The 27,519-nt window shown below is 40.2% G+C and overlaps 1 protein-coding gene across 1 annotated transcript; it reads left to right on the top strand.

Annotated features, from left to right (window-relative positions):
* Positions 1 to 14,865: 14,865 nt before the first annotated feature.
* On the top strand, positions 14,866 to 26,882 carry LOC142302959 (olfactory receptor 1496-like). The gene is made up of 2 exons (XM_075344061.1): positions 14,866 to 14,931; positions 25,956 to 26,882. The coding sequence occupies exons 1-2, from the start codon at positions 14,866 to 14,868 to the stop codon at positions 26,880 to 26,882; spliced, it is 993 nt and encodes a 330-aa protein (XP_075200176.1).
* Positions 26,883 to 27,519: the final 637 nt, after the last annotated feature.

The following is a 27,519-nucleotide window of genomic DNA, read 5'->3' as shown; positions in this document are numbered from 1 at the left end:
AGCGCGGTTCGCGGTTCGCGGTTCTCCAGTTCGCGGTTCGAGTGATTTTGGGGGCTGTTCTAGATTGAACTAGAACTCGAGCTTTTTTGATAAAATTCGATAGTTCTAGATACGTTTGAGAACGGTTCTAGCAGCAAAAAGCAGGGCTTTTTACAGCTACAGTGTGCAGGAGCCATCGCTGGCAGCCTGCCACAAGCTGGTAAGAAAAATATGAACCCCGGCACACTGTATGGTATCCCACGAGAGAAACGGACACAAGTTCAATAATCTTGATCTATTTTTTCTTTTATTGTGAGAAAAAAAATTCACATAGTAGAAAGTCCACCTCAAGACAACGTTTCGGCTTTCAAGCCTTCATCTGGTCGGACAATCTGACTTTAATACATTTTACATGTGGAAAAAATATACAGAGAAAAAAATATATGAAAATCATAAAGGACATACAGAATATGAAAAACAACATTAATAATACATACGACCTAATTTACATGTGTAAAAACAAGGCATAGAGATCACTATCACATTGAATAGAGTAATTCTAGATACTTATCGATGAGGGATTAGAAAACCGTCTGTGAAAATTATTATGCTATATGGAGTCTAGAATTAGGGGGATAAGATGCTCACCCATCTACGCCAGCATCCAATTAGACAAAGATGATGAAAATTTGAAAAAGGGTGTTGGCCTATGAGGAAAGGGAAGGAAAGGAAAGGGGAACACAATAAGGGATCACGTCTTGGTGTGATCTTAGGTTTAACATAGGAGAAAGAGAGGAGGGAGGGGGAGGAGGAAAAAAAAGGGAGGAAGTAGGAGGGAGATCCGAGCCTACCTGCAAAGAACAGAATCTACTGCACATAAATCGCTGTGAAGATTATGAAATATGTAGGGTGATCCTATGAATGACATAAAATAGATCAGTGAAAATCCGTGGTACAGCAATGTATGTAAAAGACGGTAATTCTATCTGGACCACTGAACATACCTGCGGACAGGGTTATGGCCAAGGCCCTGATAACGGGTATGAGGACCCAGTGGTCAATGTGTCTGACTTTGACTATAATGGACTCTAGAAGAAAAATGTATATGGTAAAGAAGTGGTTACAAATCGATGTATACCATCAGGGAAAGGTAAGGTACGTGGGAGCATATATACTACAAAAGGGCCTCACCAGGCGCAGTAGTATGTTGATGTGAATGCAGGTAGTATAGTATAATAGTATTTCGGGTATTATCTCTGTAAGGGAAATGAAGATCAAGATTGGTATAATGGTGTATGGAAACACTGGCCATAGTGGATAATCAGGAGGACATACCTGTGGATCAAATGTTTGCTACAAACGTAGTGACGGGTATAGGAACCCCTTGGTGGGATGTATCAAACTCAAGTCATTTTTAGGATCTAAAAGGAAAGTATATAAGTGTTGAATAAGATCTGTCGTCTAGAAGAAAAATAAGGCATGTTGAGGCACACGTACCATTAAGTAACGTCACCAGGTGTAGCAGTCAGTTAATGTCAGCACAGATGATGCAATAATGCTCCAGGTGTTATCACTACATTGGAAACAAGGGTATAGTTAAGATGAAATAATTAGGTTGCTGGTAATATCAAGTAATGAGATTTACCTCAATGCGAGCTGTACTATAGTGAGGGATTAGTATGTGTTCCTGGTAATAATAGGGCCAGGTTCAGTCTGTAATTAGAGATGGAATATAGTAAAATAGGTATCCTCTCACATAGGGGGTTAATAGTGAAATATTACCATAATACAGGGGAGACTGAGTTGAATTTCAGGATCTGGATGTAGGAGCCTCGGATGTAAGGTATCTGAGCAGGGTGGCCTTGCAAGGTAGGGAGAAATAGAGGGAAGGAAAAAACACATGAACAAACACAGATAAGGTCACGAAATAGGGATGCCAGAGTGTCCGGGCGAGCCACTTACCCTCCTTGTGTGGGTGATCATGCAATCTGTGCGTCTCGTGCTGTGAGCGCTGCAGCGTCTGGGTTTAAATGGACGGTGCGGTCAGGGGCGTAACTTCCGGTGGTTAGAGGGTGAAAATGATGCGTGTCGGCGTGAGCCGCACGCCGCGCATGCGCAGACAGCAAGGACGTTTGTTATGCAGCGGATCATGGGAGCGGCACGTCATATCCGGTATTTGGAATACAAGGAAGAATGGGCAGTGGAACGCATACCGCGCATGCCTATTGGATTCTCTGAGTTTCTGATCAATGGTACCTGAATCATAATAACGTTTTGCGACAGATGTAATTAGTGAAGCAATTCTGAGAGTGGGGTCACTGCCAATGGGTTCATACGTCAAATGGTCTGACAACTGTCCCTGTATCTCAGAAATGTAATACGCCCGATCAAGGATGACGATAGCGCCACCCTTGTCGGCCGGTTTAATGACGATGGAAGAATTATTTTGAAGAGAGTTTAGTGCCCTGGACTCCTCTACTGTGAGATTATTTTTGAGATGGAAATCTCCTGTGGAAATCTTTTTATTGAGTACACTAACATCATCAGATACTAAAGAGATAAATGTCTCGACCGGATGGTATGTTCTGGGCGGCATGTAAGAGCTGGGAGGTTGCAAATTAAGACCCTTTAAGGAAAAACACAGGTTATTAGAATCTGGTATAACATCAAGGGTATTATTCTCACTGATCTTATCAAAATGCGTTTTCAAGCGAATGGATCTGAACAGCCGGTTGAGTTCCTGTTCAACTCTAAACGTATCATACTGGGGAGTGGAACTAAACGAGAGCCCTTTTTGTAATACTAGGTATTCGGTGGGGGACAGGGTGTAGGACGAAATATTGTAGACCAAATCGGTTTTACCTGCGACCTCGTCCATACCCGATCCTCTCGGTGATAACGCGTGGTGTCTGCGTCCCCTCCTCGTCTTCTTCCGGACTGACGACGTTGCCCTAAAAAATGGGACTGTTGGCGAAGAGGTCGATACTCGTTGTCCGAACTTCCCGAGGAGGAGTAACCTGTGAATCTCGAAGGACGCCTTGTGCTGAACGAGTCTCCTGATCGCCATCGATAGACAGAGCCTCTCGTGTAGTCCTCCTGGTCCCTCTGAAATTTCTGACATTTTCTATTCTCTAAATTTTTCCTAAATTCGTTGATAAGATCTTGGGTTTTGCTCCTTAGTTGATCGAACTCCGTGGTAGGGAGGATCTGTTTCAGTTGAGTTTCGGTGGTCTTGATGTTAGTGGAAAGCTGTTCGATTTCTTTATAGAGGTAGTCTATTGTCAGGGTGATGATATCCATGGAACATTTGTTTAATATGGCTTCAAATTTGTCACAATATTCACTGTTGTCAGAAAACAAAGTCGGTCTTAGTGAGACACGTAGGCCCCGTGGTATGCGTTTTGTGCGGTGATATTCAGCCAATGTGCATAAATGAAGATCAAGTGCCGCATGCCGCTGACACTCCTTTTCGTAATCCCTTCGTCGAATCTCATCCGTGGGTATACTAAGAAAGGAGCTTGATGTTGTGACCTTAGAGACTATGTTACTAGTCTCTTCATCATTGTATGAGAAGACTGAAAAATTGGATTGAGACATTCGCTCAAATCAAGATTGTCGTATGAGTCTGGGAACCAAGGGAGCTTAGGTCAAAAAAATTGAAGTCAATAAGAAAATAGGACCTAGCATCACCAATTAAACAGGTGCTCTGGGAAAAACCGTAGACAAGAAAAATATGAACCCCGGCACACTGTATGGTATCCCACGAGAGAAACGGACACAAGTTCAATAATCTTGATCTATTTTTTCTTTTATTGTGAGAAAAAAAATTCACATAGTAGAAAGTCCACCTCAAGACAACGTTTCGGCTTTCAAGCCTTCATCTGGTCGGACAATCTGACTTTAATACATTTTACATGTGGAAAAAATATACAGAGAAAAAAATATATGAAAATCATAAAGGACATACAGAATATGAAAAACAACATTAATAATACATACGACCTAATTTACATGTGTAAAAACAAGGCATAGAGATCACTATCACATTGAATAGAGTAATTCTAGATACTTATCGATGAGGGATTAGAAAACCGTCTGTGAAAATTATTATGCTATATGGAGTCTAGAATTAGGGGGATAAGATGCTCACCCATCTACGCCAGCATCCAATTAGACAAAGATGATGAAAATTTGAAAAAGGGTGTTGGCCTATGAGGAAAGGGAAGGAAAGGAAAGGGGAACACAATAAGGGATCACGTCTTGGTGTGATCTTAGGTTTAACATAGGAGAAAGAGAGGAGGGAGGGGGAGGAGGAAAAAAAAGGGAGGAAGTAGGAGGGAGATCCGAGCCTACCTGCAAAGAACAGAATCTACTGCACATAAATCGCTGTGAAGATTATGAAATATGTAGGGTGATCCTATGAATGACATAAAATAGATCAGTGAAAATCCGTGGTACAGCAATGTATGTAAAAGACGGTAATTCTATCTGGACCACTGAACATACCTGCGGACAGGGTTATGGCCAAGGCCCTGATAACAAAACATACATAAATCCGACATTCGTTGCGGACGTACTTTACTACCCATCCCCCATCACTTTCAAATAGCGGCACATAATGTCTCTCAACTTAGGTATCAAGTAATTGATCAGGTCTGTATGAATCGCAGAGGGGGCAATAGAATTAAGCGCCTCCTGGAATTAGAAGCGAGATGGATACATACCTTGGGCACCATGGAACCCCATGGGCTCAATAGAAAATATGAATCAGGTCTCTAAACATTTCTGCAATGGTGTTCCACCGAATTATCTTATTTAGATATGTTATGACACGGCCTTGTGCTGTGTAGACGTGTGTTACAAGGATCTCCCTCTTAGAGATTTATAGTCCTTATATTATGAATCAGGTCTCTAAAAATTTCTGCAATGGTTTTCCACTTAATTACCTTATTCAGATATGCTATGACACGGCCTTGTGCTGTGTAGACGTGTGTTACTGGGATCTCCCTCTTGGAGATCTATAGTCCTTATGTTATGCTGATTTGATGAACCCGTTTTTGGTATGTGTTATTGTACATTAGATAAAACCCTAATTCCTTTTTCATTTTGTTCACAGAATTATTCGTCCCGTCCATAGGCACCACCACTATTTTCTACCAGTGCCCCACCTCACTTGAGATACCGGCGATTGTATCCCATCATATTGGAGCGACACAGCACTTTACCCAGCACCTTTTCTCACTGGAGTATATCGAATCCAATAGGCATGCGCGGTATGCGTTCCACTGCCCATTCTTCCTTGTATTCCAAATACCGGATATGACGTGCCGCTCCCATGATCCGCTGCATAACAAACGTCCTTGCTGTCTGCGCATGCGCGGCGTGCGGCTCACGCCGACACGCATCATTTTCACCCTCTAACCACCGGAAGTTACGCCCCTGACCGCACCGTCCATTTAAACCCAGACGCTGCAGCGCTCACAGCACGAGACGCACAGATTGCATGATCACCCACACAAGGAGGGTAAGTGGCTCGCCCGGACACTCTGGCATCCCTATTTCGTGACCTTATCTGTGTTCGTTCATGTGTTTTTTCCTTCCCTCTATTTCTCCCTACCTTGCAAGGCCACCCTGCTCAGATACCTTACATCCGAGGCTCCTACATCCAGATCCTGAAATTCAACTCAGTCTCCCCTGTATTATGGTAATATTTCACTATTAACCCCCTATGTGAGAGGATACCTATTTTACTATATTCCATCTCTAATTACAGACTGAACCTGGCCCTATTATTACCAGGAACACATACTAATCCCTCACTATAGTACAGCTCGCATTGAGGTAAATCTCATTACTTGATATTACCAGCAACCTAATTATTTCATCTTAACTATACCCTTGTTTCCAATGTAGTGATAACACCTGGAGCATTATTGCATCATCTGTGCTGACATTAACTGACTGCTACACCTGGTGACGTTACTTAATGGTACGTGTGCCTCAACATGCCTTATTTTTCTTCTAGACGACAGATCTTATTCAACACTTATATACTTTCCTTTTAGATCCTAAAAATGACTTGAGTTTGATACATCCCACCAAGGGGTTCCTATACCCGTCACTACGTTTGTAGCAAACATTTGATCCACAGGTATGTCCTCCTGATTATCCACTATGGCCAGTGTTTCCATACACCATTATACCAATCTTGATCTTCATTTCCCTTACAGAGATAATACCCGAAATACTATTATATTATACTACCTGCATTCACATCAACATACTACTGCGCCTGGTGAGGCCCTTTTGTAGTATATATGCTCCCACGTACCTTACCTTTCCCTGATGGTATACATCGATTTGTAACCACTTCTTTACCATATACATTTTTCTTCTAGAGTCCATTATAGTCAAAGTCAGACACATTGACCACTGGGTCCTCATACCCGTTATCAGGGCCTTGGCCATAACCCTGTCCGCAGGTATGTTCAGTGGTCCAGATAGAATTACCGTCTTTTACATACATTGCTGTACCACGGATTTTCACTGATCTATTTTATGTCATTCATAGGATCACCCTACATATTTCATAATCTTCACAGCGATTTATGTGCAGTAGATTCTGTTCTTTGCAGGTAGGCTCGGATCTCCCTCCTACTTCCTCCCTTTTTTTTCCTCCTCCCCCTCCCTCCTCTCTTTCTCCTATGTTAAACCTAAGATCACACCAAGACGTGATCCCTTATTGTGTTCCCCTTTCCTTTCCTTCCCTTTCCTCATAGGCCAACACCCTTTTTCAAATTTTCATCATCTTTGTCTAATTGGATGCTGGCGTAGATGGGTGAGCATCTTATCCCCCTAATTCTAGACTCCATATAGCATAATAATTTTCACAGACGGTTTTCTAATCCCTCATCGATAAGTATCTAGAATTACTCTATTCAATGTGATAGTGATCTCTATGCCTTGTTTTTACACATGTAAATTAGGTCGTATGTATTATTAATGTTGTTTTTCATATTCTGTATGTCCTTTATGATTTTCATATATTTTTTTCTCTGTATATTTTTTCCACATGTAAAATGTATTAAAGTCAGATTGTCCGACCAGATGAAGGCTTGAAAGCCGAAACGTTGTCTTGAGGTGGACTTTCTACTATGTGAATTTTTTTTCTCACAATAAAAGAAAAAATAGATCAAGATTATTGAACTTGTGTCCGTTTCTCTCGTGGGATACCATACAGTGTGCCGGGGTTCATATTTTTCTTGTCTACGGTTTTTCCCAGAGCACCTGTTTAATTGGTGATGCTAGGTCCTATTTTCTTATTGCCACAAGCTGGTAACCAAGATAAACATCGGGTATCCAACCAAAGCGCTTTGGTTAGTAACCCGATGTTTATCCTAGTTACATGCAGGAAGCCCACACTTCCCCGCTCAGTTCGCACCGCCCCCTCCTGCCCGCGGCATGTACACACGTACACACACACACACAGACACACACACACACACACACTCTGCACACACACTCTGCACACATGGTCCCGCTCGGCTTACCCGCGGTGATGAAGTCCCGCCATCCCGACCTCAGCGCTGTCACTGTCCTCCATGGCCGCCGCTTGTCACATCACCTTCTCTCACTTCCGACCCGAGACTGACTAGCGGTGACGTCACGGGCCTCTCGCGATACTTGGCTGTGAAGGCGGCGGTCATTGTACTCAGTGACAGGTGCTGTCAGTGTGCTGGAGATCAGCGCAGGTAATGTACCTCGTTGACAGCAGCACTTGTCGTGCCTTGCAGTGACCTGGGCTAACCCATTGATGTTAGCTCAGGTCACTGCATTGCTCTCCCAGCCAATGGGGAACATTCTGCTCTTCATTGACTGGGACACTGTGGATCGTCATGGCAACCCCTTGGATTACACCAGACCTGGATTTGTTTTTCTTTCTAATAAATTGGTTAAAGAGGGAATGTATTGAGGAGTGTTTTTTCAAATAAAAATGTGTTTGTCGTCTATTTTTTTTATTACTGACTGGGTTGGTGATGTCGGGTGTCTGATAGATGCCTGACCTCACCAACCCCAGGGCTTGATGCCAGGTGACATTACACATCTGGTATTAACCCCATATATTACCCCGTTTGCCACCGCACCAGGGCGCGGGATGAGCTGGGGCGAAGCACCAGGATTGGCCCATCTAATGGATGCGCCACTTCTGGGGCAGCTGCGGCCTGCTATTTTTAGGCTGGGGAGAGTCCAATAACCATGGACCTCCCTAGTCTGAGAATATCAGACCCCAGCTGTCTGTTTTACCTTGGCTGGTGATCCAATTTTGGGGGGACCCCTACGTTTTTTTTTTTAATTATTTATTTAATTTAAAATAACAGCGTGGGGTGCCCTCAGTTTTGGATTACCAGCCAAGGTGAGGTTGCCAGCTGTGGTCTGCAGGCTGCAGCCATCTGCTTTACCCTAGCTTGCTACAAAACTAGGGGGAACCCTACGTCATTTTTTTTTTCATTTTTTTGGCTAAATACAAAGCTGAGCACCCCTTAGTGCCACATGAAAGGCACCAAAGGGTGCAAAATTACAAAATGCAGGAGAGTGGGACATTATGTGTCTTTCTGCCATTATAATGACAGAAAAGACTGATGTGAAGTGCACAAGCACAAGAAAATCACCAGAGCGCTCTACGCTGTGAAAAGCAGTAGAAAATGGCACTGGAGTGAACATGTGACCGCCTCATGTAGGATGAAGCTATGGATCCTGGGTAAATTTATGCATTTACCCTCCTTCAGTTTTTTTGCAGTACACAAAAAAAACGGAAGGCACACGGATGACAAACAGATGACATACGGACCGTCTACGGAACGGAAACGGATGCCACACAGATGCACCCGTGAAAAAAAACGGACTGTTTTTTGCAGACCGCAAAAATGGATCGGTCGTGTTAATGTAGCCTTATTCTGATCTGCCGTTTATAAACAGCAGGCAGAAATAAGTGAATAACGCCCCCCGGCGCCTGAAAATCTCCGGGGTTTCAGGGCTAGCTGAGACCCTGGAGATCATGATTCAGGACGGTTTTTCCGGTCCCCGCTCACGTGATCACAGGTATAAACCGTACACCGATGATCACGTTACAGTAAATGACAGCGCCGGTAAAAAATTATTTATCTCCCATCTGGCATGAACAAACACTTCTTCTCCACTTCTTCTCCACTTCTCCACTTCTTCTCAGCTTTTTCTCCATTTCTTCTCCACTTTTTCTCCACCTTTTCTCCACTTTTTCTCCATTTTTTCTCCACTTTTTCTCCACTTTTTCTCCACTTTTTCTCCACTTTTTCTCCACTTCTTCTCCACTTCTTCTCCATTTTTTCTCCACCTTTTCTCCACTTTTTCTCCATTTTTTCTCCACTTTTTCTCCACCCTTTCTCCATTTTTTCTCCATTTTTTCTCCACTTTTTCTCCACTTTTTCTCCATTTTTTCTCCACTTTTTCTCCACTTTTTCTCCACTTTTTCTCCACTTTTTCTCCGTTCTTTTTCTATTGTCGGTCTACCCATTAGCTCTGCCATGCATAGTGTAGCTCTATACCTACTGCACATGTTACTTTATGATTGACATCTCTTTCGTACCAGAGCTGTCTAAGCCTACTCTGACCCCATATTTGTCATTACTATATTGTCCTTGTACTGTATTATGACATTTGTATCATGTGTTTCATTTCTTGCTGTGTTGCAATTTTTTTGCTGCATCCTAATTGTACCTCTACATTGTTTGAGTTTATGTTATTGTTCTCTCACTCTTATGTGATACTGATTATTGTCATTTTTCATGATTACATGCAGATAAGTCCAATCTGACGAAGGCTCAGGCCGAAACGTCATTTGTAACTTGTTTTGGACAAAAACATATATGCTTCTGAAAAAATTTTTTTTCTTAATACGGACCAATAAAGAGTGATTTTGCATTACTATCCGTTGTGACTTACTGACTTAGTCTGGGAGATTTAGAGTGCCGAGGTTACTCACTAATTGTATCTATTATTACCTCTGAGCACCTATATACCAGTGAGCAGAGCTTCCTCTACAGCAGTTCTCCTAATTAGGCATGCCCTAACCTCATGAGCATGGCATTGCAGCTTTGGTAGCAACCATTACTATATGGACTCTGCTGCTGTGGACCCGGGGAGAGTGAGTGCAGATTCATTGCACCCACACTTCTCACATGAAGGGTCTGCACTCCTAGAAAATGGGGGATACGTTCCCTGAGTGTACCCCCCCCATATTCTAGACGGTCCAGAGTCGTCGTGGGCCCCTTTTATTTTTTTTCTTACAATAGATTGGTGAAAGAGGAAATGTTAGCGGTAACATTGGTAACGCTGACAGACGCGTTACCATAGCAACGGTGCTCCCGGAGCCACGGTTGACGGTGACGTCACCGCTAACTGCGTTGCTATGGCAACGGTGATCTCCGTTAATGACCGGCTGTGTCAGCCGGTCCCTAACGGAACGGGGAGTCGACCGTGTGCTACAGCATGTCGCCGGTACAACCCCCATACACAAATGTGCACCGTGTACTGGAGAGATGCACTCGTAGGTCCTACATGACGCGTCATAGTCATGTGACCAGTCTGTAGCCAATGAGATAATAGCCACGTGACTGGTCACATGGTTATTTTTACGTCACGATAGGTCCTGCATCTCTGCTGGCAGTGCCAGTCACCGGGAGGATTCAGCGATCATCGGATAGAATAGCGGCAGGAGACAGAGTGCAGGAGGGATCGCGGGGACCGGTAAGTGTTATGGCAATGTTTATTAACTGTATGTGTACATTTATAATGCATTTTTATGTGTTTGTGATTGCCTCCCATTATAGCCTATTGGTTCGAGTTCGGTTCGTCGAACGTTCGACGCACCGAACTCGAACGGGAGCTCCGTTCGGCGAACCGACCTCGAGCCAAACCGCGACCGGTTCGCTCATCTCTAGTCATCAGTGACGTGGCAAGTTTCCATTAGCCGCACTGACATCATCAGTGACATGTAGGGCTCATATTGGCCAAAGCGGCTGACTGCATGTGGTTCCTCCATCTTGTGGGTGGTACAGAGGTGATAAATAGCCCTGACACCCACAAGGAGGTGGGCACTCATCTTTGCACATTCAGCAGTACACAGCTATCTTAGGTAGGGATACGCGGCAAGGTCCAACCAGACTAATTGAGGGTCAGGAGGCAGGATAGGGTGAGGCGTCGCGGTCACATTTAGACCGAGTTGGGGTCATAAGCCGGCTAGGCAGAGTTCCATAGATATTGGATTTGTGGCGCTAAGGGACCGGTAGTTAACTGGCTACACCCTAATACATCCCAATATAGGAGCAGTACCCCACACGCTCACTCCTGCATATATCCAGAGCAAATACTTGCAGAATACGGGTGGTGTGCTGCAGGCCTATCCCTATCCATACTGTGTATGCAACATATATTAACTTCTGTGAAGTCACAGGAGAGCATTGTGCCATATCTGGTCCTGTGAGTTAACAGGGTCCTGTCCTTTATATGTTATTACCCGCTTCGGGTACTGTGAGTTAACAGCGTCCTGCTATATTAAGCTACAGCTTCTGTGTGGCCTAGAACACAGAGACTGTACACGCAGGTTCTGAGTACTTATTATACCTACGTTAACACCTGTGTGACCTTTAACACAGGCGTATATTATTACCTGTGGCTTTGTTGAATATCAGTAGAGCCTTATTCTATCAGCTGCAGTTTACCACCACTGCACGGAGGACCCTGACCACTGATATCGGTTTACTCTCATCTTTTACCATATCAGTAGGTCCATCCGTAACACTAAGATACTATGCATACATTATCCCTACTCCAGCATAAATGCAATTAAGAGCGGTATTACTAGAGATTTAATATAGCAGCAGCATGGTCAGTAAGGCTAGAATCCCTGGCTAAATGACTCAAATACTAACCGTACTCTAGAAACTCTACCTACATTATTTGCAGACTAAGAACAGTATTAGTAAATAGAGCTAAGTGAACCTTTCAAAGTTTGATTCACCGAGCCTTACTGAACAAACACTACATTCACCGAACTGTTCACGAAACTGAACTCTGAACCTTTTCGAACCCCATTGGATTTAATGGGAGGCCAAATGTAAGGCAGAGAAAACACCTTTTGGGTAGTTTAAAAGCTTTCAAAACAACAAAAATACCTTTTACAGTGCAGCCCCACTGTTTTTGCTTACCCATTAGATTCCTAGACTATTAACATAAGAAATATAGAGGTGGATGAGAGACAGGTGTAGAGATGGTGCTCCCATACGCCTGCTAGTACAGACAAGATAAAACTTGTAGACTAGAGTTGAGCGGATTGCTAATAATCCGGGTCCTGTGGATCAGTGCCAGGTTGACAAAGAAGTCCAGATCCGATATCCGGGCACATATAAGTTAAGTAAATGGGAAGCGGAATCCGGGACGAGAGAGAGAGAGAGAGAAGAGAGAGAGAAGAGGAGAGAGAGAGAGATGAGAGAGAGGAGGGAGAGAGAAGAGAGAGAGAGGAGAGAGAAGAGAGAGAGAAGAGGAGAGAAGAGAAGAGAGAGAATAGAGACAGAGAAAAGAGGGAGAAAAGAGAGAGAAAAGAGAAGAGAGAGAGGGTGAGAGAGAGAAAAGAGAAAGAGGAGAGATGAGAAATGAGAGAGGAGAGAGGAGAGAGAGAGAGAGAGAGAGGGGGAAAAAGAGAAAAATAGAGACTGAGAAAAAGAGAAAGAGAGAAAAAGAGAGAGAGAGAGAGGAAAAAAAAACGGATCCGTACCGTGCACCCAGAATCCCGCTGCTGGGTTGGACCCGTATCTACCGCTGAAACCGCGCGGATCCGGATTTTAACAGTTCGGGTCTGCTCACCACTATTGTAGACCCACCTTGGAGTCTTGATATTTAAAAACCTTTCAGGCAGACAGCAGTACAGTGGCATCAATTGCCCCCATTTCCCCATAGTGTGTTTGCACAGCAGGGAATTATAGTCCATGCAACACTCAGGATTTGGGCTTGCATTTTAATTTTAAACAGTGAGCACATAGCAACTATGCCTTCTGCAGCAGCACATCCAGGCCTGAACAGTACCTTGAAATTTTGGTACAATCAAGTTGATCCACGCAATGCATATGTGATGCCAGGCGTAGTATCACCACCAGGTTTGCACCGATATTGCACATGGCCTTCCCTTATCCAGGTTCAGTGGAGACAGTCATTGACCAAACTAGGCTTGGATAGTGGTCCACAACTCTGCAGCTGTGTTACTGCATTCTACAATGTATATTAATTTAAACACTGCCTGATGCATTGACTTACACAAAGGATGTGGATTGGCATTTTAATTTTAAAAATCAACAGATGCATGAGTGACTGGCATAGGTCTCTTGATCCCAAAACCCTTGCACTACAGACAAAAGACAATTTGGAGACAAATCTTGGATTCTTGAGATTAAAAGCCTTTCAGGCACACAGCAAGACAGTGGCATCAATTTCCCCCCCTCCTCCAATTCCTCCTAGTGTATTTGCACAGCAGGGATACATGGTCCATGCAACACACAAGATGTGGGCTGGCATTTTCAGTTTAAAAATAAAGTGATGCATGAGTGACAGGCATAGGCCTCTTGCTCCCCGAACCCTGGCATTACAGACAGGACACAGCTTGGGGACTCATCTTGAAGTCTTAATACTTAAAAACATTTCAGGCAGACAGCAGCACAGTAGCACCAATTGCCTTCCGTGTAATGTTTTTGCATGGCAGGGAGGTATGGTCTATGCAACACACATAATGTGGCCTGGCATTTCCATTTTTAAAATTGAGCACACAGCGACCTTGCCTTCAGCAGCAGTGCATCCAGGCTGGAACAGGGGCCTAGAAATTTCTGTACAACCTGGTAGATGACGTAAGCCATGCAATGCATATGTGATGTTGCCCAGGCATACTGCCCACGACCAGGTTTACACCATTAAGCAGATGGACTTCCGTGGCTCCAGGTTCAGTAGAGAAAGCTATTGATCAAACTCAGCCTGGATATCAGTCCACAACTCTGCAGCTGTTTGACTGTATTATCCAATGCCCATTAACTCCAGCACTGCCTGATTGCATTGACCTACACAGGAGATAGTCTGGCATTTCAATTTTAAAATATAAGAGGTGCAGGAGTGACAGGATTAGGCCACTTGCTCCCACACCTCTGCCAGTACAAACAAGACACAGCTTGGAGACCCATCTTGGAGTCCTGAAATTGAAAAACATTTCAGGCTGACAGCAGGACAGTGGCATCAACTGCCCCCCCTCCCATTTCCTCATAGTGTCTTTGCACACCTGTGTGGTATTGTCCATGAAATTCACAGGATGTGGCCTGGCATTTCAACTTTAAAAACCAAGACCAAGACTTGGGAAGCAGCCCCTTCCCTGCCTCCCCACAGCCACCAGAGTAACCCAGTGGCCAGTCAGCTAGATATAACACCACTGACCATGATTGCTTGGAGACCTATCTTGGAGTCCTGAAATTTAAAAACATTTCAGGCAGACAGCAGGACAGTGGCATCAACTGACCCCCATTTACCCATAGTGTCTTTGCATACTTGCATGGTATTGTCCATGAAATTCACAGGATGTGGCTTGACATTTCAATTTTAAAAACCAAGAGGTGCAAGAGTGACAGGATTAGACCTTTATCCCCAAAACTCTTGCGCTACAGACAAAAGACAATTTGTAGACCCTACTTGCAGTCTCCATGTTTTAAAAATTAAGGTCAGACAACAGTAAAAGTGGCAACAGAGGCCTTAACCAGCATTTTTATCTCCACAGGCGACAGCAAGATGACAGACAGCCATAGGTCTCTTGCACCCAGAGCCATGGCACAACACAAAAATGACAATTTAGAGACCCTACTTGAAATCTTCACATTTCCAAAAATGAAGGTCAGATAACAGGAGAAGTGGCAACAATTCGCACAGGCTACAAACAATCCAACAAAGCAACATGGCTGTGTGGTAGCGGCCCTGCAAAAAGAACTAAACCAATATTTATACCACCGTGTCGGCACATTGCCCATCAAGCGGTTAACTGGTAGGGCAAAAGATGGATGTGAGCACAAAGTGTCCGTGCCTACCAGGATGGGATAGTGGGCTAGAAATTTCTTCACAACCAGGTTAAGGAGATGAGCCATGCAAGGCACATTTGTGATGTCACCCAGGCATAATGCCGCCAACAGGTTTGCACCATTATAGCTCATGATCTTCCCTGGCTCCAGGTTCAGTGGAGACAGCTGTTTATGAAACTTGGCCTAGATAGTGCACCACAACTCTGCAGCTGTTTGACTTTTGTTCTCTAATGCAGATTAATTTCATCACTGCCTGATTGCACTGAGCCCTGGCTGAGCTGTGCGGAGGTGGGGGTATTTTCTCTGCACTTCTGGAACATGCGTTATATTAAGGGACAGATTGCGGGCACAGGTAGAGACCCTAGAGGAGGTGGAGGAAGCAAAAGCAGTTTAGGAAGCCGTTAATCCAGAGGTTTCTCCCACAACCCTTGTGAATTTCAAGACTCAGCCTGGATATCAGTCCACAACTCTGCAGCTATTTGACTGCATTATCCAATGTATATTACCCATTCCCTGTAGACTGTGAGCCCTCGCGAGTAGGGTCCTCTCTCCTCCTATACCAGTCTGTTTTGTACTGTTAATGATTATTGTACATATACCCTCTTTCACTTGTAAAGCGCCATGGAATAAATGGCGCTATAATAATAAATAATAATAATATTAACTTCAGCACTGCCTGATTGCATTGACTTACACAGGAGATGGTCTGGCATTTCAATTTTAAAAATTAAGAGCTGCTTGAGTGACAGGATTAGGCCACTTGCTCCCATACCTCTGCCAGTACAAACAAGACACAGCTTGGAGACCCATCTTGGAGTCCTGAAATTTAAAAACATTTCAGGCAGACAGCAGGACAGTGGCATCAACTTCCCCCCCCCCTCCCATTTCCTCATAGTGTCTTTGCACACCTGTGTGGTATTGTCCATGAAATTCACAGGATGTGGCCTGGCATTTCAACTTTAAAAACCAAGACCAAGACTTGGGAAGCAGCCCCTTCCCTTCCTCCCCACAGCCACCAGAGTAACCCAGTGGCCAGTCAGCTAGATATAACACCGCTGACCATGATTGCTTATCCAGGTATCAGTGGTGAAATGCACCCTGTGAGACACAGAGTTTTTCAAGGAAAAGGTGATGTTGACTGCAACATGATGGTATAGCGAAAGCACAGCTTTATTAGTAATGGCGACTGGGCAACTGGTGCTTGGGGACTGCTATGGCTATCAGGTTTCGGAAACCGTCTGTATCCACCAGGTGGAAATGCAGCATTTCTGTGGCCAAAAGTTTAGATATGGAAAAGTTCCATCTCTTCACTTTGGCATGTGTAGGAGGAAATTATCTTTTAGGTGGGACCGAGGGCTGGCTGCTGTGCTGAGAGAGGGTGGAGTAAGGTGTATGTGACGAACCGGTGGACTGTGAAGGAGGTGTACGTGGAGATATAATGCTCTATTCAGAAATATGTGGTGTGCTCGGTGTCTCACATGGGTCAAAATTCCAGGCATGGTCCCTTCTGTAACAGCTGATGGGCTCTCAGTCACCATGACTGTTGTGATTAAACAAGTAGAGTTTTTGCGGTCGGAGATTTGTGTGAGAATAGTTTCCATGGTGATGCAAGTGAAGTTGTTCCTAGGTACTTTTCAAAGGTTGGCTTTGCTGTACTGATAATGTGTCCCTTAATAAGACAATCTGCAAATGAATGTAAAGTAAATCAAGGTTCCACTAGGTGTTAGGACAGCTAGAAAGATTTGATATTATTGAGTCACTATATAGAGAAGTTAGGATCAGAATACCTGGCAGATACTGGATTGATTACACATGCTGGTGTTGGCCGTAGAGTTTCACTATTCTAGGTTTGCAAAAAACACATGTAAAGGTAAAAGTTAAAAGTCTGCATAGTTTGTATTTTTTCCCAATAAACTTCAAGAAACTTCACAAAATTATTAAATAAAAAATTCTACATAGAATTAATATGAAGGATCCAGCAGCACTAGGATAGCACTGTACTGATGTGGCATGTAGGGGTGTAAAATGCAATTAGTAAGACAAGTGTGCAAAAAAAGTTTGCAAAATGTAAATTTTTTGAAATTGTTCCTTCCAACACAAAATATCAAATAGAAGGTGATAATCAAGATTAAAACTGCATACAGTATGTGAAATGTGTTAATGATCGTCATGTATTCACTGCTCCAACATGAATTTCATATGTCTTAAAGAAAGGTTTAATTTAATCTCAATTGGATTGAGCTGGACATTTCCACCTCTGTATTCAACTGAAGTAATTTTCCAATGTTTCTGGCTTTCTCTTTTTGTCTCTAATGCTAAGCTGTAGGCTGCAATGTCTTCTTACTATTCTACATCACCTGAAGATCACTGCTTCACTCCCTGCTTAAGCTTTTATACAGGCTATGACAGTCCATCCTTATTGGTTGTGACCATGTGATGAGATAGCACTAAGGAATTAACTGAAGACTGTGTGTATTTGCCTAAAATCATGTCAGCAATGTTTTGAATCATGGTGTCCGTTTTTTTCTTATACACAAATTTCATTTCAATATGTTCTAATTTGCCGAGACCTTTAAATCATATATAAAATTTGTGCAGAGTTCGATTTTCATCAGATTAAGTCACTTATCTCTACTTACAAGTATTTTCTAGCTTTGGAAAATGACTAAGAACTTGCAGTAGATGTTTATTAATATCTCAACTGCGTAAGGCTATGTTCGCACGTTGTGTTTTTTACCGCGTTTCTGCAGCGTTTTTAGCAGCAGCGTTTTTGCGCTAAAAAGCATGCGTTTTTGTTTTCCAGCAAAGTCTATGGGAAAAGCAGAAATCCTGTCTGCACTTTGCTTTTTTTTTCTGCAGCGTTTAATTTGCATATTATGGGTCAAAAACCATGCTGAAAAAGAAGCAGCATGTCAGTTGTTTTTGCCATTTCTGCAGCGTTTCCTTAACATTGGAGTCAATGAGAAATGGCAAAATGCAAGCAAAAGCACAATTCCTGCGTTTTTCATGCTTTTTACCTGCTTTTCCACTGCGTTTTTGGCTCCAAAAACGCATGCTTTTCTGGCCAAAAATTAATGGGTTCTAATGTTCCTTTACACACACACAATAACCGAAAATTTAAATGTTAAAAAATAATAAACTTTACCTATTTTTCTGATAAAATGTCCATAACCACTATTATTTCATTAAAATTGATAATTTTCAATATAGTTTTATTAAAAGTTAATTTTATACTTTTTTTCTCTTTTTTCATTCTTTTTGACTATTTCAACTTTATTTCTCAGTGTCTTGATCTACAAAACGCATCTGCAGAAACGCAGGTGAAAACGCAGGTAAAAAGCGCTGAAAACGCACAAAAAACACGGTAAATATGCATGCGTTTTTAGAACTAAAAAATGGTCAAAAGCCATTTGGTCAAAAACCAAGGGAAGGAAAACATGCAGAATAAACTGCAGGTACTCCGACGCAACGTGCGCACATAGCCTAAGTATTGTTTGCGAACTTCTTGTCAAGACAACGTTCCCATTACATTTTTATAATTATTTTGTCAATTATATTCCTGATTATAATATGAACAGTTTCTGAATATTTCACTGTATAATTTTTATCATTTTATTTTTTTTTTATCTTCAAAAATTCTGGAAACTTTTGACAACTAATTTCAAAAAATAGTTTTTAAAAGTATCAAATGGTAGTCCATGGACTAACAACTCTCCAGAATCTAAAATCATATTGTGACTTGTCCGTTTACTTTTTTAATTCAATCTGCGCTTTTTTATGTTCTTCGTGTAAACAAATGAATAGAGTCCCATATTCTCTAATCAATTTCTTAACAAATTTAATTTTAATTTTAGAATTGTGACTTCAAAATAGACGCTAGAGACAATTGGAAAAAAAATCTCCCAAGACTCATGTCTGGCTCCTTGCCTCTTATTTTGTGTATAAATGTCCAGTGTTGTTCATATTCATGCATCTGTCGGCCACAGAACACGACTAGTATTCTGTGTCCTCTAGGAGATTTATTCACAATAATTTTGACATTTAAGAGTAAAATATCTATGTAAGTATTGTAAGAAATTATTTTTCAACAAATATATATCATTGTCTATTTAAAATTTCTCTTAGGGTATTTGGGAATATATTCTTTAAACAATTTTTTGCATAACCCATTTAAGACCTGGCAATATTTCATTTATGTGCTGTAGTTTTTTTCTCCAATTCTTTCAAGAGCCAGATCCTTTTTCTTTTTCTGTCAACTTTGCTATATGAAGACTTGTTTTTTTTTGGGAGGGGGAGAAGTTGTAATTTTGAATTACACATTTTGTTTACCATATAATATTGCTGAAATACAGGAGAAAAAAATTCCAGTTGGGTGAAATAACAAAATAAACCAACAATTCTAATATTGAATTTTTATTTTGCCACACAATGATCTTTACATATGATTCTCCAGGTCAATAAGATTCAAGCATTACTAAACTTATACATTTTTTGTGTTAAACTATTAATATTATTTTTTATCTAAGAAAAAAAAATTACCTTTCTACAATGGATCTGAATTAGAGCTTTTTTTAAAGCACAAAGCTGATATTTCTATTGATAACATATCGGGTGCATAGGGCATTCTCAATACTTTCATTACATTTTTGCCAAAAGTGTGTCCAGAAAAAAAAACAGTAAGGCTTTGTGTCCACGTTGCTTTTTATCTGCTTTTTTGTTGCTTTTTCAACTGCAGCGTTTAATGCCAAAATGGATGTGTTCTGCCTTTCAAGCAAAGTCTATGGGAATTTGGGTTTCTTGTCCGCACTATGCAGTTCAAAATGCTGCCTTTTTGTGGCAGAAATTTGGGCAAAAAATCTGCTTTTCAAAGAAGCAACATGTCAACTGTTTTTGCCATTTGCGTTTTGAACTGCAAAGCAAAGTTTTTGCCCAAATTTCTGCCAGAAAAAGGCGCAGTTTGAACTGCATAGTGGGCACAAGAAACCCAAATTCCCATAGACTTTGCTTAAAAAGAAGAACAAACCAATTTTGGCATTAAATGCTGCAGTTGAAAAAGCAGCAAAAAAGCAGGTAAAAAGCAGGTAAAAAGCAACGTGGACACATAGCCAAAGGCAGCATTTTGAACAGCATAGTGGCACAAGAAACCCAAATTCCCATAGACTTTGCTTGAAAGGCAGAACACATCCATTTTGGCATTAAACGCTGCAGTTGAAAAAGCAGCAAAAAAGCAGGTAAAAAGCAACGTGGACACAAAGCCTAATTCTGGTGATTCAAGTTTCTTTGCTTTCTTTTTGGAGGGCAATATATTGTGTATATCATTTTATTTAGATTGATCAGACTTTTATGAACATAATATTAAATATATTTATTTTTTTACATAATTTAATTTAATTATTTAAGCTGTATTTTTTTAAAAAACATTTTTTACAATTCTTTTTAATTGTACTTTATATTTTAGTTTGATGCAATCACAATTTGATACTATGATACCCGGGTGCTTGCTGAATGTCAAAATGTCAGTCATTGTTTTTGTTCTTGAATGCCCTTCCTTTGGTTGTTTGCTGTAGAAAACTAGATTTTTTTTCTACATACATTGTTTTTGTGTTATTGCTGTATATTGTTGAAATGACCAGAATATTGCAGGTTATTTTTCCCTAAATAAACTAACAAAAAAAAACAGAGATAAAATGTACAAAAATATAAAAAAAAATGAATAATAACAAAAGATAAAAACATACATAAATATAAAAATCTCTGGTTCGCAATCAAGAAATGTAAAAAATATGTGTAGCAGTGAGGAGTACCGGGCACAGCTGATCCACATACGACTGGCTGTCACAGTTTCCCAATAAGTCAGGGGAGATCCGGGTGCGTATTCCAAGGCAGAGACAATGCAAAATCCAAGTATAGAAAAGAAAGGTCGCATTCCACAAGGATCTGGATGAAAGATGAAGCTTTAATCCAAGCACATATCAGGGATACAGGTGATGAGGGAGAGTAGAGACGTGCAGTGCCGGACAACGGTGGGCAGTTTCGCAAATAACTTGCTTCTACGGGTCCAGTTGGTCCAGTCCACTGGACCCGTAGAAGCAAGTTATTTGAGAAACGGCCCGCCGTTATCCGGCACTGCACATCTCTACCCTCCCTCACCACCTGTATTACTGATATGTGCTTGGATTAAAGCTTCATCTTTCATCCAGGATCCTTGTGGAGTGCGACCTTTCTTTTCTATACTTGGATAAAAAATATGTGTGACTGTCTACAATATGCCGATTTATCAAAGTCTAAAAGTAATTAATCCATGATGAAAAAAAATACAAATAGCTTTTTTTTTTTGGCCACATGGTTTGTAAATACATTAGCTAGTCATGCTAAAACCAAGTCTCCAAAAAATGTAATTGATGGTAGTACTACAAAGTAATTATTCTCAGGAAATGGCAGTAAGCAATTTTCTTTTTAAAAAATCCTGAATTTTTGTAAGCAAATAGAATAGTAAACAAACCTGTACATTTGGTATTTTCGTAATAATTCTGACCTGGAAAACCATTTTTCAATGTAGATTATACTGAACATTGAAAGCGCTAAAAATAAAACTCAAACATTAATAGTGGAATTTAATTCTTTCACTATTTTACTGCACTTGCAATTTTTTTTGCCATTTTCCCTGTCTCCATATGGTAGAAAAGTAGATTCAAAACTACAGCTTGTCAAATTAACCAATAAATAAGACTTTTTAAGTCTAAGAAAGTGTAAAAAAAAAGTTTTTGCTATTTGTAAACTTTAAATGCAAAATCAAAAATTGGCTGATGAGGTAAGGGAATAATATGTAACTGATGTACTGTGGCGTGAAAAAGTGTTTGCCCCCTTCCTGATTTCTGATTCTTTTGCATGTTTGGCACACCTACATTTTTCTGATTACCAAACAAATGTAAGGAAATGTCCACACTTTGCGTCGTCTTACTTGGATTTCCAAATGCACGTTTTGGCATTAATTGATTTTGCCAAAGTTGCCTTTTTTCAGAAATTTAGCGCTAAAAACGCATGCGTATTTACCGTGTTTTAGATGCGTTTTAGCGCTTTTTACATGCTTTTTCCCTTGCGTTTTGACAGATGCGTTTTGAACATCAACACACTGCTAAATAAAGTTTAAACAGTCAATCAGAATGAAAAAAGTGAAAAAAATCAAAACATATATTTTTTTTAATTAATAAAGAAAATAGTTATATTTCATAAAATTATAGCGGTTTTATAATGTTTTTTGCTAAAATGGAAATAAAATAAAATTTTTCTATAATTTAATTGTCGGGCTATGTGTGTGTAAAGGGACATATTATTCTATTATTTTAATGTCAGAAAAGCATGCTTTTTTATGTCAAAAACGCATTGTTTCTGCACCTAAAAAGCAGGTAAAATGCTGGAATTTTGATGTTGCATGCTTTTTGCCATTTCTTATTGACTTCAATGTTAGCAAGACACAACCAAAATGGCAAAAACAATTGACATGCTGCTTCTTTGAACGCATGGTTTTTGCCACAAAATATGCAAATTAAACGCAGCGTTTGGAAACGCAAAGTGCGGTCAGGAAAACCACATTCTCCATAGACTTTGCTGGAAAATCTAAACGCATGCCTTTTGGCATGAAAACGCTGCAGTTCAAAATGGACCTAAAATGCACCTGAAACGCAGGTGAAAACGCAAAGTGCGGACATAGCCTTAATAGTAGAGAAAGATAACACAAGTAAACACAAAATGCTGTTTATAAATAAAGATCTTCATTATCATGGGATAACTAAATCCAAGCATATTGGGCCCTGTGTGAAAAACTAATTGCCTTTTCCGTAAAACATAAATTAACTGTGGTTTAACACATATATGTGAAGATTAGTTGTATTTTTCTTTCCACACTCAGGCCTGATTACTGCCACACCTGTTTTCAAGCAAGAAATCACTTAAATAGGACCTGCCTGACAAAGTGAGGTAGAGCAAAAGATTCTTAAACGCTAGATATCATGCCGTGATGCAACAAAATTCAGGAACAAATGAGAAATAAAGTAATTGAGATCTAACAGTCTGGAAAAGGTATAAAGCCATTTTTAAAGCTTTGGGACTCCAGTGAGCAACAGTAAGAGTCATTATCCCCAAGTGGTGAAAACATGGAACAGTAGTGAATCTTTCCAGGAGTTGACATCAACCCAAAATTACCTCAAGAGCACAGTGACAACTCATCACTAAGGTTACAAATAACCCCACAATAATATCAAAGAAGATGCAGGCCTCTTTTTCCTCATAAGAAAGAGACTTGGCAAAATGGCCTGAATGGTACAGTTGCAAGACAAAAAACACTGCTGAGAAAAAAGAACATAAAAGCTCTTCTCAGTTTTGCCAGAAATAATATTTTTGGGAAAATATTCTGTTGAAAGAAGAGACAAAATATGAAATTTTTGGAAGATGTATATCTCATTACATCAGGCTTAGAAGTGACACAGCATTTCAGAAAGTGAACATCATACCAACAGTAAAGTATAGTAGTAGTAGTAGTAGTAGTAGTAGTAGTAGTAGTAGTAGTAGTAGTAGTAGTAGTAGTAGTAGTTGTGGTGGTGGTGAAATGGGGCTTTTTTGCTGCTTCAGGACCTGGAAGACTTGCTGTAATGAATGGAACCATGGATTTTACTGTCTACCGAAACATCTAGAAGGAGAATGTCTGCTATCTGTTTGCGACCGCAAACTAAAGCTGGTCTTAAACAGCAGGACAATGATCCAAAAAAGTCAAGTTCACCTTTGAATGGCATAAAAAAAAACCAAAATGAATACTTTGGAGTGGCCTAGTCAAAGTCTTGACCTTAATATGATTGAGATGCTGTGACATGACCTTAAAAACACCATTCATGCTCGGAAAACCCCACAATTGTAAAAGACTCATTGACAGTTATCGCAAACACTTGATTGCAGTTGTTGCTTCTTTAAGGGTGGCGCAACAAGTTATTATGTATGGGAGCGGTCACTTTTTCACACAGAGCCCTGCATTTTTGGATTTCTTTTTTCCTTAACAATAATGACCTTCATTTATAAATTGCAATTTATGTTTACTTGTGTGATATTCATCTAAGATTTATTTTGTTTGGTGATCCAAAACATTTACGTGTGACAAATACGCAAAAGATTAAGAAATCAGGAAACGACAAACACTTTTTCACTCATCTGTAGCAAAAAAATTCTTTCCAACTGCAGTGTTCAAATATGTCTTCTTATTTATTTTTATTTTCCTAGTTTTTATCAATATTGACAAAAAAGGCTATATTATAATTTTACCAAGTAAGGCTACGTGCGCACACAACGTTGTTTTGATGCTGAGTTTTTGTGCATTTTTGCCCGCAAAAAAACGCACAAAAACGCAAAAAATAACACCAGTGGCAAAAAATTCACCGGTAACAAAACATGCGTTTTTACCACGTTTCTGAGTGTTTTTGGCTGCGTTTTTGATCACTACGTTTTGCTGCATTTTTCCAATGTATTACATCGGTGAAAATGCAGTAAAACACAGGAAAGAATTGACATGTCCATTTTTTTAGCTAAAAAACACAGCTATAAAAAATTGTGTGTGGACAGCAAAAATGAAAAGTCATAGACTTTGCTGGGGAAGCAAAATCATGCAGTTTCATCCCAAAAACGTGTAAAAACGCACCTGAAAAACGTGCAAAAATGCCACGAAAAACACTCATTGTGCACATAGCCTAAAAAGTGTATTTTATCATAGATGTATGTTTTCTTTTCTTTTTTAGGTTTATTGGACCATTTCTGCTAACATTCTTACTTTAAACATTAAGCAATGTATTCTAAAAACAGGAACTCTAAGGTACTTTATACATTTAGGGGGTGTTTGATTCTATATGTGTTAAATTCTTCTGACATTAGTGAGTCTAGGCTGTGAGACAATATATGGATTTATGTGTTTATTTTTTCGCTTTAATTATAAAGCTTAATCCTTTTACATCTGGAAGCTTTATGGCTTTTAGTATGTCTAAGTAATTAAGTTTTTTTTGTATAAATATATAATAAGTATACAATAGATGATACAAGAAAAGATAAAGAAAATGTATTTTAAAATTTGAATTAATTTAATTTAGAATGATAATGTGGAATAAAAAAAATAGCATATTGAGGCACCATGGTAATAGAGTCTATGTAAAAAAATGAGAATAGCCCTGCACAACCAGATTTACCTTGCAGGGTGGTCTCACAGGTAAGTAGGAAAAGACCTGGGCTCCACGTGTTCACAGCTCAGGAGTGCTCATCCAGAGAAACAGACAGGAGTACAGAAAATGTCCAATGAAGACATAGAAGAAAAGGACCGCACAATCCAGACGCCAAGTGAAGTTTCTTTATTCCCAAAAGTGCAGCATAAAAAGCAGGACAGGAGCTGAGTGCAGGCTCCCAATAAGGACGACGGCCGTTTCGTGTTGGTGTACGCTTCGACTGGTCCACTTTTAGGAATAAAGAAACTTCACTTGGCGTCTGGATTGTGCGGTCCTTTTCTTCTATGTCTTCATTGGACATTCTCTAGAGTCTATGTAAATACTTTTTTAATTAAAAATATTTACATTTTAAGGTTATAATAAGTTATCTTTAATTTTTATATACTTTTTATATACTTTTTATTCAATTTAGGCTTTTTCATTCAAATAATGATGAGTCACATTACCTCCACTTATATTGTTTCGAAATGTAAATGCCATTTTTGAAAAAAAAAATACAACAATTTGGACCATCCTAGCTAATAAAAATAGAAATTTATTTTTCTTAGTTTCTTATTCAGTCATCTAGCTTACCATAAATTTGTTCTAGGTGTTGGAGAATAATCTGACAGCGGTAATAGAGATTTTCCTTTTAGGATTTCAAGTCAGTCAAGATTTGAGAATTTTCCTGTTCTGTCTTCTCCTGATGGTTTATTTTGGGACAATATGTGGGAATCTCCTGATCATCGCCCTGGTGTCCACCAGCAAGATCCTCCACACTCCGATGTACTTCTTCATCTCACAACTGTCCATCACTGACATCTTGGTGATAACAGCTGTTGCCCCTAAGTTGCTCCATGTCTTATTAAATAATGGTGGAACAATTACTGTTAATGGCTGCATCATTCAGTTTTATTTTTTAGGTGGAGCAGAAACTGTTGAATGTTTTCTCCTCGCTGTGATGTCTTATGACCGGTATGTGGCCATCTGTAAACCTCTCCATTATAATGCTATCATGAAAAGTGGATATTGTGTTATATTGACCCTCATCTATTGGGTGCTAGGATTTTCTATTGTTTTGATTTACTTGATAACTATAGCAAAACTAAACTTTTGTGGCCCAAATGTTATTGACCATATATTCTGTGACATTCTCCCTTTAGTAGAACTCTCCTGTTCTGACACCTATATTTTTCACTTGCAAATGTTTTTGCTAAGTATTCCAATTGCTTTTATTCCTATCTCAATCATTGTAGTGTCTTATATTTATATTGTTGTGTCAGTCTTAAAAATCCCATCCAGTATCGGTAGACATAAAGCCTTCTCCACCTGTAGCTCTCACCTTATTGTGGTCTCCATATACTTCTGGACTATGATCAGTGTTTATGTTGTGCCAACAAATGGGCAGTCATCAACCATTAATAAGATCCAATCCCTGCTATATACGGTGTTTACTCCTTTTATTAACCCAATTATATACAGTCTGAGAAATAAAGAATTTATAAAAGCCATAAAAAAGCAGGTTATAAAAATGTAATTTAGTAAATATAATAATATTGTAGATATGTTGGTGTTTAGACATTAGCTTAATGGTAAGGAGAGGAGTGGGCTCCCAGGCACTAAAGACTTTTTCCAATAATGGATGACAAGATGAAGATATAATTTTTTTTATTGTCTATGCGATTCAAATTCCTACTGACTACTTCCCGAAGACAAATCACATGTACAAACATACAACATATAGAAAACACTTGTTGAATATAGAAAAGTAGAATGGAAAGGCTCTCACCGAGTTTATAGTGTCCAAAAATCCCTTTTTCCATGCACGAAGCATGTTGGACGACGTCCGTTTCGCGTCTCTATCCGACGCTTCTGTGGGTCCACAGAGACGCGACATGCCTCGTGCACCCCCCCTCCCCCATTGCCTACACTGTTTTATCTAATGATGGAATAAATGATTTTTGGACACTATAAACTTGGTGAGTGCCTTTCCATTCTACTTTTCTATATTCAACAAGTGTTTTTCTTGTGAAAAGAGCACTACGTTTTTTTCCTGTCATGAGCCAGTACTTAATGGGCAGATTTGGTGTATATGACTTCAGAATTCAGACCATTAACTGCTGAATGTGGATAGTGCCCGGTGTTTCCTCTTATCACAAACTTACAACATACAT

The sequence above is a fragment of the Anomaloglossus baeobatrachus genome, chromosome 4, assembly GCF_048569485.1.
Source record: "Anomaloglossus baeobatrachus isolate aAnoBae1 chromosome 4, aAnoBae1.hap1, whole genome shotgun sequence".
NCBI lineage: Eukaryota > Metazoa > Chordata > Amphibia > Anura > Aromobatidae > Anomaloglossus > Anomaloglossus baeobatrachus.
This window is presented reverse-complemented; position numbering and strand designations above follow the sequence as displayed.